The sequence below is a fragment of the Acanthopagrus latus genome, chromosome 4, assembly GCF_904848185.1.
Source record: "Acanthopagrus latus isolate v.2019 chromosome 4, fAcaLat1.1, whole genome shotgun sequence".
Classification (NCBI taxonomy): Eukaryota; Metazoa; Chordata; class Actinopteri; order Spariformes; family Sparidae; genus Acanthopagrus; species Acanthopagrus latus.
In genome coordinates this window covers 26,368,499-26,389,881 of record NC_051042.1, presented here as the reverse complement: position 1 = coordinate 26,389,881, position 21,383 = coordinate 26,368,499, and the positions used below count along the sequence as shown (strand labels likewise).

The following is a 21,383-nucleotide window of genomic DNA, read 5'->3' as shown; positions in this document are numbered from 1 at the left end:
TAAATTGAGACACGAGACAGGGATAAGTGTTCAAGCTTTACCATATTTATCAAAGAGCAGTCATCAAAAATAAGACATTCTACATACATTCATCAGAAAATAGCCTATATGTCAGATGGTGGTTGCCATAAATTTAATTAAACAAGCCTATTAACATTTCCCAAAACTGTTTTTAACAATTCCAAACCGCTGTGCAAGTACTTTTTTTGTTTCTTTCACACACACACGCACACACAACATCCCCCATGACATACAAAAAAACAGTCCAAATCCGATGGCGATAGTGTACAAGTCTGTGTCTCTTTCACACAAAAGGTTCCCAAGATTGACTAAAATTTTAAGACTATGGCATAGGCAGTCTGATTAGATGATCAAATGCATTCCAGACACACTTAAAACTTCAAAATGAACATAATTCTTAAGGATTTATTTATTAACTTTATTTGGAACATAGCAAAAAAAAAGACTATATACAAATGTATCAGTAGAAATCTCATCTCCACTGGGTTGGTTTGCTCTTCTTCTTAAATAGAAAAAACAGCAGGCTTCGAAATCTTAAAAGTAAACGACAACAGAACAAAAAAAAAACAAAACAAAAAAACCTTAAAATAGAATGTCTATAAAACCTCTTTATCAGAGGCGGATTCAGTTCACTCGCTCTGGTTTTTTTATTAACGGGAGCTTGTAAAAAGCCCACATCGTTTGCTTTCCCTTGTGCCATTCTGTGCCCAGAGAGGGAGGAGGGTTAACGAGGAGCGTCGCAACAATGTCCAACACAAAATGGCCACGGACACAATATGAAGAGATGTCTAGTTAATACGAGCGGGACGTGTAAACTCTAAAAATATAGTCCTCTCTCACACTGCTGGCAGTCAGTGTGTGTGTGTGTGTGTGTGTGTTTTGTCCCGAAAATATATTTTCATGCCTACATTGCTTTTTATTTCATTGTCGACATACAAACCGCAGCACTATGTGGGGTGTGAGGAAACAGAACCATCATGAGTTTTAGGCAGACACTTTTTTTTCTTTTTTTGCAGCTCCTGAACGAGTCGGTCCAAATCTTCTGGTGGCTGTTTGAGGTTCGCCGGGTTAAAACCACCACCGACCTTCCTTAGAGTTTCTTCCTCCGTGTCACCGGTTTTGGAAAAGCAGCGTCCAATATGCGTTTGCGTCGGAGGTTAGTGCTCGAGGTCGGGGCCTCGGCACCCTTAATCCTCTTCAGGGCTCGTGGGACCGGATCGGCTGGACTGGGCACGGGGGAGAGCACGGCCGCCTCTGCTATGGGAGGCGGCTCCGAAACCGTTTTGGATCTAAAGGAGGAGAGAAAAAAAATATGAGCAGAGAGCGACTTTTGTTTTTTTTAGTAAACTGCTTTGAAATATGAGACCAAAATTCTGAAAGCCAAGCATTTCCTTGTCTCATCCTCAGTATGAGGGGTCTATACATCATCTCTTTAGGTAACAGGATCTTACTTGGCCATTCGTTTGCCTGTTTTTCTGGTCTTACGACCGTCTGCTGCTTTCTCCACTTCCACCTGATCTTCTTCTGAAGCGACATCATCCTGGAAAACAAGGGAAAGATTACGAAATGGAAATGCTTTTCAAAAGATCTCTTGTTCATTATTTCTCTGGTGATTAATTCTGAGCAGTGACGAGGCTCTTTGTGTAAAACATCCTGTCCAAAGTCAAGCAGAACACAGTTACATGACAAACCAAAATTAGGGATCAGCAGGAAAGCAAAGTAAGTCCAAAGCTCACACTGTAATTGCTACAAAGCAACTTGTTGGCATGACAGCTAATAACGCACACAAAATTAGTTTTAGTCTAAAATTAAATCTTTTGTTCATCTTTTCATTTTTAAGGAAGACTCACAACCAACTACCTGCTTTGTGTACAGCTAACAAGCTGATGACAAGTTCTGACCGCTGGACTAATTAATTCAGGCTGAAAACCCCGGAACAGCGTGGAGCACATGTGTAAAAGCACTTACATGAGGAGCAACAGAGGCGTCTTTGACGACTCTTCTCCTGCTGCGAGTGACAGGAGCCGCAGACTCTTCACTCGGTCCAGGAGACTCTCCTCTGTTAGCTGGCACACAGACACAACACAGAGTTAAAATAAATCCCAATATGGATAATAAATGGAGGGACAGACGTGCAGGGAAACACACAGCTCACCTCTTGTTCTTCTCCGTGAGGGGGAGTAGATGAATGAATGCTCCCCTGGACTTGACTCGTCCGCTTCAGGTTCAGGAAGTAGCGAGGGAACGTGCTCCACTGAGGATTTCGTACTCCTCTTGCTGGCTCTTACCATCTTGGTGACGACTACAGCGCCTGCATAAGAACAAGTTTTATCCATTTATGTCCACACATATAAACATGTGTACATGTTAACGCTGATGCCCATGTTTCCATCTAAATATCAAGCCAATCTGAGGTAAACTTGAAAAACTGCAAAAGAGAATTTCGAATAAGGTGCATTTCCATCACGTTATGATCAATAGTTTTTTTAAGCTCTACTACAACAAGCTTTCAGAATTCATAGAGTTCATTGACATGCTGCCATCCCATGTTCGGTCTGTACACAGTCTCGTACGTACCTTCCTGCTTCTCTTCTTCATCCTTGAGTCTCTTGATGAGGGCATCAGCGACAGGGGTTTCAGAATCCACCTCCAGCGGCGAGTCCAGCAGGGGAAGGTCTTCCTCCGGTTGATCCCAGAGTTTCCTTGTAGTGCGTCGAAGGGAGTTCACTTCACCATCTTGTGTATTTACGGTAACGGTCTCACCTCTCGTCCTCCTGGCACTCTGAGGAAGTGATATGGGAACCAGTTTTACCTGCGAGTGTTAAATGTAAATGATAAATGATCAACAATGGATGGATTGGGGTTTATTAAAATGGATAAGAGGAAAAAGTGGTGAAACAGAAAATGATGTAATAAAGGGCAAACATTTTAGTGAAAGTTGTGTCAAACATAAATAAGAAAAATCATAAACATAGCCAGTCAACATGAGATGATGAGAACAGGATGATACGTGAACTTTTCTGAATCTTTACCTGTGGGTAAACATTTAAGGTATTCCGGTTGGACCGTCGAGTCGTCCTGCCGGGGCTGGAAACCTGCTGCTTTTTGTTTTCTTCCTCCTCCAGCAGGGCCGGCTCTGTCTCTGATGCTTCAGGCTTAGTTTTCCTGGAGGTTCGTGTGGCAGGTGTTGCCAACACCTCCTCCGGTTCCTTCTCTTCTTCCAGGATCTCCAACGTTGTTGGTGCCACCTTCTCACTGCTGCTCGGTATCTTTCTGCTGGACCTCCGCGGGGTGTTTCCCTGAGTGGTCCTGCGTTTGGCTGGTGTGGGAGTCTTGGCCGGTGTTCGTCGAGAAGACCTTGTATTGATGACCTCGTCCTCTTGTACCTCCTTGATTTCCTCCTCCTCACTACCACTCTTGCTGGACTGTGTTGGTGCGGCCCTCTGGGACGCACGCCGTCTGGCTGGTGAAGAGGCTATGGACGTTGATGCAACCGATAAGTCATTATCCACTGCCTCCTCCTGTCCTTTAGGAGGCGCTGGCTGAGAATTGCGAGTGCTTCTCCGAGGTGTGTTAACTCTGACTGTGCTCTCCTTGTTCTGTCTGGTTTTTCTTGGTGTACGACTGGGTGAGGCAGGGACCAGGGTGCTGGTTTCTGCCTCCTCTACTTTCCCATCCACCTGTGGCTCCTCTGCGACAGGAGAGATAAAGGAAACCGTCCTTCCTCTTGTGGTCCTCCGGGTCGGGGTGGAGGCAGCTTTCTTTTTCCTCAGAGAAGAGGGGGTCTCTGGCACAGGTTGTTCCTCCTCTTCAACATCTTTCTGTTTGCGCAGTCTTCCCCTCCCTCTCCGTTTCGTTTCTGTCTCCATCTTGCTTTCTTCCCTGTTCTCTTCGTCCGTCTCTACTGAGGCCTTGAGCTCCTGGTCTTTCTCGTCCACAACAGCCTCCGTCTGTGCGCTGGAGGCAATCTCTGTGTCAGTATCTACAGCTCCGTTCTCTTCAGGCTTTTCCTGGACCTCAGCAGTGGCTGGTTTGTCCTCGTCGTCCTCCATCACCTCCTCAGCAGCATCTTTTTCTGCCATAGAGTCTCTGACATCAACAACTACTTCGAGTTCCTCCACAGGAGCTGGCACAGAGAGCAGAAAACCTGCAGATTCCTGATCTTCAGCCACCATCACCAACTCTGCTTCCAGTGGATCTTTAACATCCTCTGCCTCATGGTTTGCCTCAATGTTTTCACTTTGCAGGTCAGCAAGTTCAGACTCTATCTGTCCATCTAGTCCATCGAACACATCCATCTCCCCTCTCTGCTCCTCTTCAGCAGCTTCTCCAGACAGGACAGGATCCTGATCATCTGCGCCTAAAACAATAATGTTGGGTTTCTCCACAAGTTCATCACTATCATCCACCGCTGGAGACAGAGTGAGAGCATCGGTGAACTGCACATCATTCTCCATAGGCAGCGTTCCTGCGTCTTTATCCCCGTCCTCGTCCATGTCCAGCATCAGGGAAAAGCCGCTGTTTGTTTCAGACTTCGGGTCGCCTGGCTCAACGGTTTGTGGGAGCTCACAAAGACCCAGCTGAGAACTGTCCACCAGGCCGTCCTGTCCCTCCATGAGCTCCAGGGGCACCAGGAGAGTCGTAGAGGGCTTGAGCTCCATGTACGATGACCCTTGCTCTTCAATGTCTGCCACCATCCCCTCTTCATCTGCTCCAAGCCTGACCATCACCACCTCACCCTCCATGTCCTCCTCCACCAACTGTCATGGGGCACACACAGGATTATTTGCAATTAACTGATTCATCATTTTAGTTAAAATCATCTATTCACTTTTTTACAATACAGTAACAAATACAAGTGGCAAATCCTGTCATTAAAGAAGCTGGAATGAGAGAATGTTTGACATTTACCTTCATGTCTGCCCCGGGTGTGATCAGGGAGAACTCTGCAGCCTCCTGCTCTGACAGACTTGGCAGGAAGTGTCCATGATCTACATAGACTGAACTGGGCTGGAGGGGTGGCAGTCTCCCATTACCCTGAACCTCCTCAATGATCTCCACTTCACTTCCAGAGTCCTCCTCCTCCTCTTCTTCATCAGACTCCTCATCCTCGTCTTCTTCTTCGTCCTCAGACATGGGACTAGAAAGCTCTTCACTGTCGTTCAAACTTACAACAGCTAATGGATAAGAAAAAAAGAGGGAGAAAAGAGATGTGTGTAAGTAAATGAGTGAAATAGAACTGTAGCGGTGAGAGCACCGGTGTAAATATGCATGTGTGTACAATCTTCCTCACAGTGGGAGTCGGTTCCAGTTGGTTCGGAGGATGTGACGGAGGCCGTAGATTTTTGGCTGGTGAAAACTGGGGGGGCTTCAGCAGCTCCCCGTTCCTCCTCCTGCTCATCAGGAGCAGTCTGCTCCTCTTCAGCAACTGCTGCCTGTTCCTCTGCCTCCTCTTCAGCAGCAGCAGTCTGCTCCTCCTCTTCTTCTTCTTCAGCAGCAGTCTGCTCCTCCTCTTCTTCTTCAGCAGCAGTCTGCTCCTCCTCTTCTTCTTCAGCAGCAGTCTGCTCCTCCTCTTCTTCTTCAGCAGCAGTCTGCTCCTCCTCTTCTTCTTCTTCAGCAGCAGTCTGCTCCTCCTCTTCTTCTTCAGCAGCAGTCTGCTCCTCCTCTTCTTCTTCAGCAGCAGTCTGCTCCTCCTCTTCTCCTTCTTCAGCAGCAGCAGCCTGCTCCTCCTCCTCTTCTCCTTCAACAGCAGCAGCCTGCTCCTCCTCTTCAGCAGTAGCTTGCTCCTCCTGTTTGACCTCATTAATTGACTCACTGGTAGAAAGGAAAATGGTATTATTTTACATGTGTAAAACAAAATAGACCAACACCTGAAAGTAAAACACAAACCAAAACCCATATTTATTTATGACATGCTGTGATGACAACTATTAACAAAGTCTAACCAGTTGTTTGTTTTCATATGAACTATGATCTGATCATGTTCATCTAATTGAAAGCATTTAAATCATTACAGTTCCTTGATCACATTCATGTTTTGTTTTTCCCTCAATTTCTTAAAACTTTTGATCTAGAAATTTGATCTAGTCCCATTTCACATTGGACCTTGTTATCTAATTTATTAATATTTGATAATACTTCAAAAAATACTAATATATTCTTAGAACGTTCTGGGTCCTTTGCTGTATTTGGTGTGATGATACAAAATCTCATCTCATAAAATTTAAGTCTTTCACCTGTTCACGCTCGGGATTATTTATGTTGTATCGATTATTAAATCTTTTTTAAAATAGGATTATTTTGCATTCATTGTACATTTAAGTTTCTTAACACATTTAAAATGTATACCCTCTAAATGTTATCATGGGGTGAGGTGTGTATGTGTGTGTGGGATTTATAAAAAACAAAAAACAATCTACTGTTAAATTCATTATATCTGTTTGTAAACACATACATACCTGTTAAAGAATATCTGTGTCTGTGACACGTCATGGATTCCTGAGCGGGTGAGTGGAGGAGAAAGTTCACCGCCAAACAGATGTTTCTGCACAAACTCCGTCATATCTGTCAGATAACACAGAAAAATCCTCTAATGTAAGTATCAAGTCAGCTATTGTAACCTTGGTGTGATCGGGTGATGTGACGTTTCAACCTACACTGATGATGGTTTAATGAAAGCCAAAAACCTTTGTTTCAAAAATATCTACTTTACATTTATACCATTTCCCCGTTGTGTTGTTTATAATGTTCAATCACAACAGTCTAAGCTATGGTCATATAAACTCTTCACAGTGTAAATGCAGCATCTAAAGATGGACCTGTTGATTGTTCCAGCTCCTCCTCTAGTTCACATTTGGGTTCAGAGGCTCCAAACAGTTTCAGCTGCTCGGTGACCTCTGTGGACTCGGTGGCCTCTGACTGGACTTCCTGTCCCACAGCTGTCTCTGGTTGATCCTGACATTCCACCTCAGTGCCAGAGTCCATGCTCTCAGTCACCTGGTTACACACTAGTCAGATACAAAATGTGTCAGGTGACATTTGAGAGCATATGTCTTATGTCTTTGTATTTTGGTGCTGTTTAGTACCAACATTTTGCAACCCACTTTAATAATACGTTGTAGATGAGCAAATTCTGCAAACGAATTACCGTGTTCGTGACTATATGTCTCCTCTTCGTCAAGAGCTGCATCTTCTTGTTTGTTACTTGAATCAACATCCTCTTCATCCTCCTTTTCAGGCTGGACTTCTTCGTTTTGAGCCTCCTGTTCAGGACCAGTCTCCATCACGTCCTCAAATGTTTCATCATCCTTCTCCTCCTCTTCTTCTCGCTCTAGATCCTCTGATGTCAGGAGAGGTGTTTGCTCAGTGGTTGGTGATGGCGTTTCCTCTGGTTCTTCCGTTTCAGCAAGACCTTTCGTGTTAATCGTCACTACCTCCTCCTCGTCGTTCTCTGCAGCTGACAGAGGTGCATCAAAGAACTCCAGAGTGGTGTCTGTTGAACGGACGGACGTATGGCTGGCGTCGAAGCTCAGGCTAAGCCGTGATCGTGTTGCGTCTGATGGTTGGCTTTCAGCAGCGATTTCATGGATGGAGGACGACTTGCTCTCAAAGCATCTCAGCTGTGGCGAGAGAATACCACCTTCTGGAGGCAGGAACTTCACACTAGGTTGTTCCACTTCCTCGCCTCCCTCTTCTTCCTCCTCAGCAAACTGAGAGGACCAGGTCTTACGTGTAACCTTGGACAGCGAAGGGCCTCTGGTCAGCAAGCTGATCTCACTGTCTGCCGCCATCTAGAGAGGAAAAGAACATTGGAAGACACATTTTATCATAAAGATAAATAAAAACTATTACACACTGAACTCCTAAAAATTAACAAAAAAGAACCAAGTAGCAACTACACTTATTTAAAAATGTTCCAGGCTTAAAAAATACCTAATGAGCCGCAACCTTGTAGAATGCAGTTAGTGAGCCAAAGCCTGGTCTTACCCCATTGGTCCACCTGATGCCCTTCTCTGGTTCAGGAGATTCGGCCTTTTCGATGAAGGTGATCCGGCTCTCTTTGCTGCGGAGTGGTGGGGTGATGGAGCGTCCTGGAGAGGCAGAAGGGGTGGCGACTGGTGTGGGCCTCAGGCTGCTGCGTAAGATAGACTGAGGGGTGAAGGCTGAGAACACAGGGCCCGAAGCAGCCAAGGCTCGAGCTCGCTGAGACAACAAAAACATAGAAAGTGTAAGCAACAAAATACCCAAATAAAACAACTGCGTTTATCACAAATTCCACTTGCGGTCTACTCACTTTGACGACCTGCGGTGTTTGCAGCAGACTGAGTTCAGGGGCCTTGCTGGTGCTCTTTGGAGAAACCCAGGAGCTGGGAGGGCTGAGAAGAGAGCGAGGGGTCTGACAGGAGGGCTGAACCACCAAGTCCATCAGCCTGGGTCAAATTGAAGATGAAGAAGGAATACAAGACTTGAAGGTGCTGTCTCAACACGTGGAACATTTAAGATTTACATGCTTGGATTTCTAAGGAAAATATTTCCCTCTCTCTAGGCAACACTGATTAAACTGTCTCGTGACAGAGAAAGTGTTTCCTTTAATGTTCAATCTACCTCGACTTTCGTTTGGAGGTCATGGTGATGGGAGTTCCCAGGAATGGGTCAGGAAGGGCCGAGGAGGAGGGCTTGGGGCTCTGAACATCTGCTGTCCGGGGGCTGCTACAAATGGGTAACAAAAGGTTAGAAATTAATCACATAAATCAAAACTAAACAATATAATTAAGATTGTTGTTATTTTCTGCTCACCTCTTGGCTGGGGAGGACTGTGGGGTAGGTCCTTTTCCTAACCACACCTCCTCGATCTTGGTCAGGACGTTGTTGATGAAGCCAGCCCTCGACATCACCTTCTCATTGGTAGAACGCTTGGTGATGGTTGACAGTGGCTGCGGCCGTGAAACTGAAGCAGAGTTTGTACAGTTTTTTATTTAGATTAAATATAACTGAAACACTATGGTTGCAAGCAAGCAAGTAAAGCAGTGTAACATAATATAGTGCCTTATTTTGGAAAACAATAAGCAGACTTGACTTCCAGCTATGAAAACCCATTGCCATTTACGTAAATAACCTCCTTACCTTCTTTGTGGATGCCGTAGGGATGCTGGTACGGCTTGGCTCTCTCCATTGCCAGTTTCCTCTGGACTCGGGGTAAAACCTTGCCGTACTGATCCAATATAGAGTTCCTGATGTTGGATCGTTCTTTAAGCTTTGGGTCTCGCTCATTCTAGCAACAAAGAAGACAATGATTGTGGTTTTAAATCATTTGGAATTCAAGTAATCTCATAAATATCACAAACACTGCATGTCAAAAGTAATCCAATAATCAGTAATACTTTCTGTGTTTCACACGTACCACCAGGTTCATTTTGAGGCTGTGATTCAGCTGCAGGGCAGGAATGTAGTTGGCCTGCTGAAGGTAATGAACCATCAGCAGTTCTCTGTTCTGAAGACCCCCTGTACCCTGGAGAAACTTCTCCAAACATTCCTGAAACACAAACCCAAGAACCACAAGCATTAGTAATCGACTTTAAAGGAAACATTATTCTACAAGCTGATTACTCAAGAGTTTGAGTTTTTAAAATGACAGCAACTAAAACCTATAAAATAAATACAGAAAGAGAATTAAAAAACAAACATCTTCTCTCTCCTACCTGTTCACTGAGGCCCAGAGGCAGTTTGAGCAGCTCCTTGATGAGGCCCAGCTCCTGGCAGCTCTCATACAGGAAGCCCAGCAGCTCCCCCATGTTGAGGCGATTTGAGTGCTGCCGAAGTAAAGACCACGCCTCTATGAGACACCTGGAAGAAGGGCACACCGACTGGTTAATTTAGGCAAGATAACTGAAGGTTGACTAATTAAGGGCTATCATCAGGCTTATTTCTTAAAACAAAAAAGCAATTTTTCTTGTTCATGCTTCAGAGTGCAAAACTTTGCCATTGCTGTCAAAAACTACATTTCTATTTTGTTTGCTCGTGTTCTTGCAGAGAGAACAAATCCACCGAGTCCTCTCTCTGTTCTCACCTGTTGTGGAGCAGTACAGACAGGCAGAGCTTGGCCTGGGAGGTGGAGGCAATCGGGGGCTTTGTGACGTGGAAGTATCGTAGCGCCACAGAGTGTTGGCCCTGGCACATCAGTGCTTGCAGGACTCGCTCATGTTGCCACTCAAACTGACACTGAGAGGCAGCTGGGTGCAGGAGGAGCTCGAATGAACTCTGGTCAGGACAAAGGAGAAGGAATGTAAATGTTGATAACATACAAATACTGATGTTCCACCTCCCTTGAAATACATTAGAACTGCTTTGCCTTGCACAACCACTATGTAGGCAAATTTAGGGGAATGTAAAGTAAGTCAAGTGAGTGTGTGTGTGTACCTGGTGATCATGATGGTCCAGCAGCCAGAGGCCTTGTACCAGCTTCACCAGTCCAATAGGGATGGCAAAAGCAGTGGGGAATGACTCGACTGACGCCCCCTCCTTATTGGGGAAGGAGTACATGACATCGAGCAACAGGTATATCACCTGGGACAATAGGTCAAGGCTCATACAGGCAGTCACTTTAATTCAGTCCATCACTGGGAGAGATCAGGATTTACAAAAGAAAAAAACAACAGCAGCAGCACTCCAAACTGTTTATTCTTGCCACAGGGACGCTTTGAACAAGACACTCTTCTTCAGCGTGTGTTCTGGCAATGAGCGGAATTTGCTGTGTGTCCATTTGGCAAGAATAAAGAGTTTGATGGGAGTGCTGTCCATTATTTTGCTTTTGTGTATTCACTATAAGAGCATTCAGCAACCCATACTGAAGCTATATGCATGAGCTGAGCACACTGTCTCATATTTGAGAGACTGGGATTTCCGATCACAATAAGATCATCATATTAAGATTACAACCGAGGTTACCCATCATTAAAATACCAGAACTATTCATCAAAAGTCCCACAAAATCTGTTAACCAAGCAACAAGTAACAGCTAAAGAAACAATCCCTAAATTCACAAAAAATACGTTATTAAAAGGATACAATGGCATGTTTGGCAGCTTCATCAATGCTGTCCAGTAGATAAATGTCCAACAAGGCCTGTGGATCAAAAGATATGAAATCAATTCTGAACATACTGTAAGAGCAACAGGTGCAAACTGATTTAGACATAAATCACAGATCTAATGGTTGATATAAAAAGAATGTAAATAGTCTTAATGAATATAAATTAATTAGAAGTTAATTGAGCCAATTAATAGAAATAATGAAGTACTACTTACATGCAGTGTAGCTGGTGGGTATTGCCCTGTCCCACCCTCATCCCTCTTCCACAGGTTAGTCAAGCGTTCACCGCACTGGCTGACCAAACCGTCAATCATCAGGCAGTCTGCACACCACTTGCCCCTGAGAAGACAACAGCAGAGTGTCATCTTTGGATCAACTCAGAACATGAAAAAACAAACAAACAAACAAACATATTTTGGACACAAATATAATCAAAAAATGAAAGTACTGATTAGCTGCATACCAACATTTATAGTAAACATAAAACTGAATTGCTTTCAAGTGAACACAACTCACTTGGCCAGCCTGGTGAGCTCCTCTCTGCGTATCGTATAATAGTTGCTGATGACTGAGTGAGTGTAGAAAGGTCTGGAGATCTGGAGAGCGTCATCATCTGGTGGGGAAAGAGAAAATAAAACTGAATACAGTGAGAGTGTAAAGTTTGACAGTCCCTTAAACAGTTTGAGATGAATTTCTGTTTAAAGAATCATATTAAACTTAAGAAACAGACACATTTCTGATTTTAATTAATTCTTGCTTGCAGACTACAAATATTCAAAATGCTTCCAACTCGTTTGCTCACTGACTGAGAAACTGTGTTGTGTGAAATTGCATGAGTGAGTTTTACCTGATCCTTCAGGTAGTAGACCGGTCCGACAGAACCAGAGAACCACCTGAGCGTACTTGGAAATCAGACTGGACACCATGTTCTTGTTGATCAGACCCACCAGGCCTACACAAAGGAAAACACAACCAGAACCTATCAATAACTATAAATGGTCAAAAACAAGTGCACAAGGACAACACATTAGAGCTAAAAGTGTACCAAACTATGAAGATGTGAGGTGCTCGGATGGCAGGAGTGTTTCATTAAAGTTTAGTACAAATGTGAATTAAAAGAGCGTCTGCGTGACTGGCTGAACCAGTTTCCACTTCCATCACGGGGGAAATATGACACTTCTACATGTGACAGTATCTGTTTGGATGTGGCACCTTTCTGTGTGAGCTCCTGAGCTTCGCTGAGCAGACAGTGGAAGATGGTACCGAGGTTACCGAGCAGCCTCTGGCTGTGCTGCAGCAGCTGCATCGTCTGAGGGTCTGTGAAGTTGGAGGAGCTGTCAAACAGCGGTGCACCTGGGGAACAAACACCCACAGGAGGTAAATATAAACATAAATGTATAAAGTGAAACAAACTTGCCAACAGTATAGAAAAGTTGGAAAAAAAGGGAAGGATTTTATATCACTTTAGTTTTTTCAATATCAATAAGGTCGACATTCTATTCTTGATAAGGTAAAAAAATAAACGCTGTCCTGAAAGTCTGAGCTGTCGTCACCCTGACGGGTTTATTTGCCTTACAAACAGTTTATGCAAACAAATATTATCCAATGCTGTTATGCTAATGTATCACTGGGTAGACTTCTTTTAATCTCTGGCGTGTCACAACCATATTCTACATAATTCAAATAGTCTTTTGATTAAAAATAAAAAACATAAAAACATACAGATTCCATCCAGTTCCTCCTTGGTCTGGACAACTTTGTTCCAGGCCCAGTCCAGGATGTAGCGCAGGTTCAGTGCAGAACCAGGCTGTTCTGTTGAGGACACACAGAAATGCGAGCGTTAGAGTTGACTGTAGGGCTGCTGGCTGCAGCGTGCTTGTTGATGGGCTTAGGGGAAGCTTTTAAACACTATTTTTATGTCTACCAGATGCAACACTTAACATCTCCACCACATACTTACTGCACTGGGTTTTGCTGAGCAGTTTGAGAAACAATCAGATAATTCTCTACCATGTGACTCACCTTCTGCAGTCCACTGCTTAATACAGCCAGTGATCAGTCCCAGGGAGCTGGTCTCCACCGCTGTGGACAAGATGGCATCCAGCTGCTCCTCCTAATGACATCGAGTTACATGTACAGATTACTGTGAGAGCTTCTAAACAAATATTTAGTTTTTGTTTTTTTGCATCACATGAAAAAGTTTCATTAATTTGAGCTAAAAGAAGTGGCAGCCCGGGAGTCTTGAGACTAATTACTCTGTAAGTGTACCTGAGAGAGGCTGGAGGCCTGGGTGTCAGCCAGGCGAGATGAGAGAAGGCCAGACATGAGACAGCGGGAGTAGCTGGTGGAGATGATGTCACTAGAGCAAGGAGCAGCTTTCTTCAAAAAGCTCAGGGTCTGATGTTAATGACAAAGTGAGGCGTTGTTGTAAAAGCAGACAACTCTGCATTCATATCATCTTCACACATTTAAATCCTACCTGTATAAATAAGTATTACATATTGTATAGTTGCAGCTATAAGCAAAATATCATCTGATGTTCAATTCTACAAAAGAACACACAAGGGAAATGCTTAATATAACAGAAGAAACCCCATACACATATTTAAACAGCCACAATTTCTCTTCCCATAATCGACATTTGGATTTAATGCTTTTAAAGTAATGATCTTTTCTTATTAAAATAATGAGGGGAAGGTTTGTATGACAGGAAACTTGCCTCTTTCTGATACCCAGAGCAAGTTAAGTGCACAATTCCAGAATTGAGCAGGCAGGTAGCATCTGTAACGGTAAAAAAATAAATAAAAATACAGTCAATCAACTTCATCAGTGACATTAGGTTTCAACTACAAGTCTGGGCATGTCTGCACAAGCAATTCCTGGGCACACAGCCAACAGCAATACACAGGCAATAATTACAACAACCTGGGAGATGGTTAAATATGACATTTTTATCAACTCTCCATTTAATCTCATATTGAGATTGTTTTTAAACCCACCAAAGTTATAAGTGGTGGGGTTGAAGTACTGTTCCGGTGGGGGGCAGGTGAAGGGCAGGCCTCTGCTCAGGCTGCGGTCGTGCACCACCGCATCCATGAGGACGTGTGAAGACACCATCTGCACCACAGGGTCCAGAGACCACACGGCCAGGTAGGGGCAGTTCTGCAGAGACTCCCCCGTTCTGACAACACACAGGTGGAGGGAACAGTGCAGTGTTACAGAAGAAAAATCAATCATTAAAGTAACCCCAGGAGAACTGGAGGATGCAATCAGTAACCTATTACTTTCACCACTGCCGTTACAAGATGCAACATAATGAACTGTTGGTGTCTAGTGTTCCTGTTTTCTGCCATTGCTTTGTTAAGTAATCTGAATAATAATTAACTCATTTGAGATGGTTTTATCAGTACCCCAATTGTCTATATATGTTTCTCCATCTGTATCATGAATTAAATATTTACAGTATACTTAATTTTGTGCATGTGTAGCTGTACAATCAAACAGTGAGTACAGCTGGAAAAGGATTAAGCCAATATACTACAGAAACATGGTTACAAAATCTGAAATTTGGGAATTTTATTCTATCCAAGAGGCCAAGAAATGAAGAATAGTCTCTGCTGTACCTTAAAGAGTCTGGCATTTGCGCGTGGTACCAACGGTTGATGTCAAAAACCCCGATGTAGGTAGACAGATTTCCCTGACCATAAGCCTTCACTTGCCAGCTGAAGATGGACACGCTGGTGTCTGGAGATGCAACTGAAAATGAGAAGAGGTGTGGGTGAACTGATTAAGAACATAAAGACAGGTAAGAAGATTTTTTTTAAATCACAACAAACAATAGAATAGCTGTTAAAAGATTGACATTGCCCATGTTTTCATGTCAACCAATGCAAAAATGACAGGAAAGACTAAAACCAGCCATCTTTCACAGATCTCTAGTCTCAGGGGAAGCAGGCTCACCTTCATTCATGCTGTCATCCCTGTCTGGGTGGGGTCTGAACTTCTCGATGGTCTGGCAGCTCAGCAGGCGTGTGTTGGTGGCCTGGGCCCTGAGAGGAAAAGCTGAGCCCCCTAACTCCTGACTGTAACGCTCCTCACAGTACTCCAGACCCTGAGTGACAGACATATAAAAAAGGTACGGTAATGAATGACGGAGACATACAGTAGATTTGCTGGGACCGAATAACTGAATTGACTAGAGCGTTAATGTTATTTTACATGTGTTGTTTATATGTTATTTACATATGCACTACATACCTCATAGAGGATCTTCCCAGAAGCTAAACACTTCCTTTCACTGAAGGCCAGCTGAAGCAGGCGGAGGCTGACCATATCTCCCTCGCTGTGTGGGAGGGAAAGTAAAAATAAGAGCTTGGAAAAAACAAACAAAAACCATTTTGTCTGTATGGAGCACTTGTTATATGTGAGACTTACAGGTCCTGAGAAGACTGGACAGCCCAGAGGTAGCAACAGTTCCTGGGGTCATTTTCTGGCTCCTGGAAGGTGAAGGCGTGTACAGGCACCCTGCCACCTTCTAACTGGGAGTGGTATCTAAGTGTGACAAATCAAACACCAATGTATACACCTACAGAGACAAGCATGAAGAACTTACCCAAAATGATACCCATCAGTGCAGCAAGATTACATTGTATTAGCTGCTAACGAGTTCAAAAGGGCGGAGCCTTATAATTATTTTCTACACTCTTTCTGTTGTACGTATTTCTACTAACAATACAACTCACTCCTTCTTCAGAGCTTTCATGTTCCACAGCTGTAAGTATCCATCAGAAAATCCCACAGCCAGCTGATTGGTCCTGGAGATGTACTGCAGAGCTGTGACTCCGACTCCACTCGGCCCATTTAGCTGGAGACAAAGATGTCTGCCCTGCCTGGTGCTGACTTCTCTAAGCCGGGGGATTTCTGTGGGAGATTTAGTGACAACCTGCAGGTCTGGGAACAGAAAGTGAAAACAAAAAGACTGGTTTTAGATTGCTAAGCAAAAGAAATTGGGTGTGCAAAATAGAGGAAAGCCAATTGTTTAGAGAGGAGAAGATTGTAAGAGACAAGGACATGAAAATAGTCATTCAAAAAAAGCCAACGCTTGCTAACCTGAAGCCTCCAGTTCACTTTGGCTGCATGACAGGTCGTCGAGACAGAGGTCCACAAGCAAGACGTGACCGAGATCAGTTACTACTGCCGCAATGCCAAAGAACCAACGCAGACTCTGGTGAAGATGCTGGGTTGAAGTGCTCGCTCCACCATAACTCACTAACGGCTCAATGGCTGTAATCTAGACAACAAGAGAGAAGAAAGAAAAAAAAAAGTAAACATACAAAGTTGGCTGCTGTTTTTCCAAACTCTTGTAGTATGCATAAATTGATGAATCACATTATAAGCATCTCAGTTCCAAAATGCCTACTCACTCTGCCTGGTATAACCACAGCTTTGACCACCCGTGAAAGTCCCAAGTCATAAAGACACAACACGCTGCCCTCTGCCTCCTCCAAGCCAACCAGCAATCCAGACCTAATGAAAGAAAACAGTGAAGAAATTCACATTCGATATTTTCCTTGTCACCATCTTTTTTTCTGTATACCAAGTCTTTTTCTCTGACAAAATGTAAAAGCATGCAGTTCCGACAGTTGCTGACATCAAAGACTGATGGGCAGACAGAGTGAAATACAGCCCTGACCGTTTGAGCCAGCTGAAGTCCCTGGCAGCAAGGACACTGGGTGGGTGCTCGCCTCCACCACTGAAGCAGTACGCAGACAGCCGTTCTCCCGTCAATGCATGGACTACCTCCAGATGGGGGCCGCAGGCCAGCCAGGCCAGCCCACTGCGGCCTGCACACACACAAGCAACAAAAGAAAAGTTAAAGGGTTTTAAGATCGAGGATTAAAACCAAGCTGAGTACCATATCTAAGAATTAAACAGCTCATGAGATAACAAGTGACCTGCAGCCAGCTGTACACCTGTAAGTGATTATGTAGAAGACTGGCGCATCACGAAATTCAAATTTTGTAAAGTTTTGTTACACCTTGCAATTCTGCAGAGACTTCCATGCTTAAATTGTTGACTGGCTGCAAGAAACCATTTCTATTAATTGTTAAGAAATCGACTGTGTTCCTCATCTGTGTGTTAGAAATACCTCAATGTACAATAACGCAATGTTTATGCTATATTTCTTTATTCATGCCATATTTCTACTTCTACTTTGCACAGAGCACCTGGAACAAAAACAATTTCCTCCAGGGACTTATAAAGTATTCTGATTTATAATACAAGTGTATTTGACTTGTTCATTCAGGAAATAGCAGACATTCTAGAGACAGAGTGAAGAAAACAAATCAATGTATAAATCCTTGATGACTAAAATAATAAGCTTACCAACAGTGAACTTCCCATGGAGCACAGAGTCCAGGGTGATCTCATCCTCCCCCAGAGCATCTACAGTCACTCCTGGGAAAGGCAGCAGGCTGCTGGTGACTTGGGCAGTCAGGTCATGCATTGTTCACTGTATAAACAGCAACACAGGACACACAGTCAGTGTGTTACAAACAGCAGCTAGTTGATCTACCCTTCCCTAAAAATACTATGACATATCTATTCAAAGGTATTTGGTCAAAATATCACTGTACTTGATCTTTTCTTGCTTATTAAACATTAATAAGACAAACTAAAATGAGGACCTGTGAACATGCTCTTTCTAAACTCCTACTCCATAAATCCACTTCAGGCTTCGTCTGCTCAGCTGGGTTTTACAGTACAAAAGAGGTCCCTCTCTCTTTCAAACACACAGTTGCACCCCCAGTTGTCAGGAAGCGTACTGTCAGCAAACTTGCTGACAACTGGTGCTGCAGCTGGGTTTGCGTTCTGATCAACAGCAAGCAACACACGCATGGCACACTGCATGCAACACATCTGTTTGCAGATGTGAGTTCTGATAAAGTGCTGGAGTAACGCACTATTCAAGATGGTCATCAAAACAACCCAGACGTTTTTAAATCCATCTTCTTGACACGCACTGACCACAAATGTTTCAACTTACAGGCTTGGGACAACAAAACTAATAAAACCCAAATGTGCCAAGAAATCAGATGTCGTTACTCCAGCTGCTTTCTTTTTAAGCATTCAAAAAATAATAATAATATATTTCAATTTTTACACATTTCAAACAACAAATCCCGGTTAGAAAGAACCAAGAATTCGATAACAACCTGACCTTTTCTCTTCAATCTGTAATCTCTGAAAACACTTGAAATCGTATTTTGAACATGAATTGTTTGTGTATTATCCTCTGTTGAGTTCTAACTAAATTGTTAAATTACTGCATATACAGACCCAATTTTGTAAATGTGTACGTCTCCCTTCTGCCTTGTTATTGCAGTTAGGTGCTCCAGAAAGATAACACTATCTCCTGTAGTCTAGTGTGTACAGTGGAGCTTTCAAGGCCAACTCAAGTGGAAATCGGACCCAACACTGCCCTCTGTGACCAGACAGCTGAACACTGAGGATTCAAGCGAACTCCCGCGCAACAAGCCTGTCAATGCGCAGCCACATGCCATGACGTGAGACTGACCATGAAGGCTTATTGTCACAATTACCGGCTAAACAAGTCCAATTTATGCACCGAGAGGCGTCGACACTGTGTTACAGACCTACTGACAGATGCGAAAGATTTCACATGAGCAAATTTAGCAAATTCAAACGACAAATCCAGCTTCGCCAAATACATCTAGCGCTCACGTGTGTCAACATTTGCAAAGTTTGTGCGTAACCACCCATACGGTTTGAAAATATCCCAACTTGTTAACACCGATAAATGCTTCGAAGCGTAACCTTCAGTTGAATGAGAGACTATTCAGAAGTCTGGGATTTTTAAAAAGTTAGTTAAAAAGGCTAATGCGAGCTCGTTCGTTAGCATCCACAGAGCAAAGATTAGCTTCATCAGCGGCACTCGTTAGCTCTGAGCTAGCTTGACATAATGTAAACAAACCAGCGATCGCTTACTTTGTACAGTGCGGTTAAACGCGGGCCACAGTAAGGACGCATTGGAAATAACCTCACGGTAATTAGTGCTGAATAAGGGCTGGAAGCTGCCTCGCACACTTTCCTCAGTGCGTTAGCAGGCTACCCAGTTAGCTTGCAAGGTCATGCAGGATTACAGTTTATCCGAGTTCAGCGTTAAAAGTTAAGCTAGCTAACCAAGATATATTCAAACACAAGCACTGGGGGGTTGACAGCAGTTTATGTCACACTGTGTCTACTTTTAATAGATGTATGTTACAACAAACATCTAACTGCGACGCATATGAACATTTATCCCTAAAGTGTGCTAATTTGATCTAGTTTAAACAAAGTAGGGGTGGCTAGCTAGTCTAGACCGAGGTAACGTTACGTTGTTACTTTCGCTACCGCAAGCTAACGTTACAGTGATTGCTGGCGTTAATGTTAGCAAAGCGGCAACGTTACGTAGCTACGTTAGTTTTACCACGATCCACTTTAGGGCTGACAACCAGGTATGATGTTAGTATTTACCACAGCCAGCATCACACTGGAATCCCTCTGACACCGGCAACGAGCCTTGGACGTTACTCCGATCCTGGAATTTAGCTAGGTCTTGCTTTAGCTTTAGCTGTGATGAAGTCTGGCATTACCAACCTAACTAGCTTGTAGCTACTGGCAACACCATGGCACAATCTTCGCTAGCAGCAAGTCGCGTTCTCAATATAATTCGTTGTGGGGATGTTATCCAGCACAGTCGAGTTTAGTGAGCTAGCCCAGTTAACACTAGCCCTCTCCCAACTCCTCTGGAAAACGTGATGCAATGTGCCGCTAGCTGCTAGTACCAACGTTACACTACCTGCCCGATCGATGTTGACGGCTTTAGCGGAGCCACGAATACGTTGATTTCCTTGACGAATCTCCCGACTCCTTCTCTTCTCTGTCATAATCCGCTCCTTTTCAAAGTACAACTCATGTGTAGAGCCCTCCGGGCGCTTCAACTGACTGACAAGCACGAGATGCTCCCTCTGACTTCAGGCTTCTTCACCTCAGAGCGCCATTTCCACGGTGGGAAATTGCTCCATGCGCTTCTTCTTCGCTGGTTTTGGTTGTGGCAGAGAGAACAGAGCGATGGCGTCGCGCTGCCCCCCTCTGGTTGGGAGTGGTTCCTGCTACAAAGGAGCACTATGAAGTTCGGGAGTAGAAATTCAAACCGACAATTGTATTATATACAATATTAATGAGGTAATTATACAAACTTAGAAGTATATGCATGTGTTTTTCCCCAGAACACTGTTTGAAGCTAGAAAGGTGGCAGGGCCCTCCACATAAAGAAAAACAGTGTGAAATTATGTTGTCCCTTAACGTGACTTTGTTTATTTAGTTTATTCAGTCATAAGAACAAAGAGAGCTTCTTTTTTTGAGTTCCTCCTCAAAATGTCCTCCCACAACCAAAAAAGTGCACCAGTGAAAACGAAAAATATTTTTTTGGGCTGCTGAAAAAAGAATTGTGCCACAGCTACTACTCTTAATGCAATCAGAATCGGAATCCCTGTATTAGTCCTGCAAACAACGGACACAGCAGCGACGCACAACTTAAAATAATAATAAAAAGGTAAGGAATAGAAATAGACTTGTATATACATAATATTTACAAATGTAAACAGTGTGATTATAAACAGTGTGGTTAGTGCAAACCAAAATGAGAAATGGGTTATGTATAGAGTTTTCATTGCACAGTGCAGAAGTGAGGTCTCCTGGGAGCAGTGCTGAGTCAGTCCCTGGTTTATCTCTCTCCCGAACCACAGTCAAGATGTTTACTCTGTTAGGCATCGTTGCACAATTGTCTCCTGTGTACTTACTATAGATTCAGATCTGTGTGAAGTGAGACTGGACTCTGGCTCTTTGAAGGGCCATTTTATTTACCTCTGGCCTTTTCTTCTAATAGTTCACACACTCACGGTGTGTTTGTCATATTGTAAAAACTCAAGTTCATAATTTGTATTAATAAATTGATAATGTCACTCAATGTGCAGTTAATATGCAACACTTTTTGAGGAAATGTTAAAAACACACAGTAACAGATCATTAGATGATGCTCAAAGTGAGACTCCACCAATTTTACACATGAAAATGTTTACATGTCTTGGGGAGTACTACATCACATGTCAATGAGAGTATGAGTTAAGCAGGATACTGGTTTAGCATTACACTCCACTAACACGGTTGGACTCATCATGGACAGTTTGAAAACAAATTATCAAAATTGA

General features: G+C 43.5%; 1 protein-coding gene across 1 annotated transcript; it reads right to left on the bottom strand.

Moving 5' to 3' along the window:
* Positions 1-23: 23 nt before the first annotated feature.
* On the bottom strand, positions 24-20,225 carry ahctf1 (AT hook containing transcription factor 1). Its single transcript, XM_037096788.1, has 40 exons — positions 19,973-20,225; positions 17,497-17,623; positions 16,802-16,952; positions 16,533-16,635; positions 16,219-16,399; positions 15,852-16,059; positions 15,544-15,660; positions 15,367-15,451; positions 15,070-15,220; positions 14,733-14,865; positions 14,109-14,290; positions 13,829-13,890; positions 13,378-13,506; positions 13,132-13,222; positions 12,832-12,921; positions 12,322-12,462; positions 11,957-12,061; positions 11,626-11,722; positions 11,325-11,448; positions 11,086-11,142; positions 10,438-10,584; positions 10,088-10,278; positions 9,720-9,864; positions 9,422-9,553; positions 9,145-9,292; positions 8,818-8,968; positions 8,626-8,730; positions 8,315-8,450; positions 8,008-8,223; positions 7,169-7,811; positions 6,840-7,028; positions 6,476-6,585; positions 5,315-5,432; positions 4,933-5,198; positions 3,054-4,781; positions 2,599-2,833; positions 2,177-2,332; positions 1,990-2,087; positions 1,473-1,561; positions 24-1,310 (listed from the first exon to the last, which is right to left on the bottom strand). The coding sequence occupies exons 2-40, from the start codon at positions 17,615-17,617 to the stop codon at positions 1,112-1,114; spliced, it is 7,530 nt and encodes a 2,509-aa protein (XP_036952683.1). The 5' UTR covers positions 17,618-17,623; positions 19,973-20,225; the 3' UTR covers positions 24-1,111.
* Between the last annotated feature and the right edge of the window lie 1,158 nt (positions 20,226-21,383).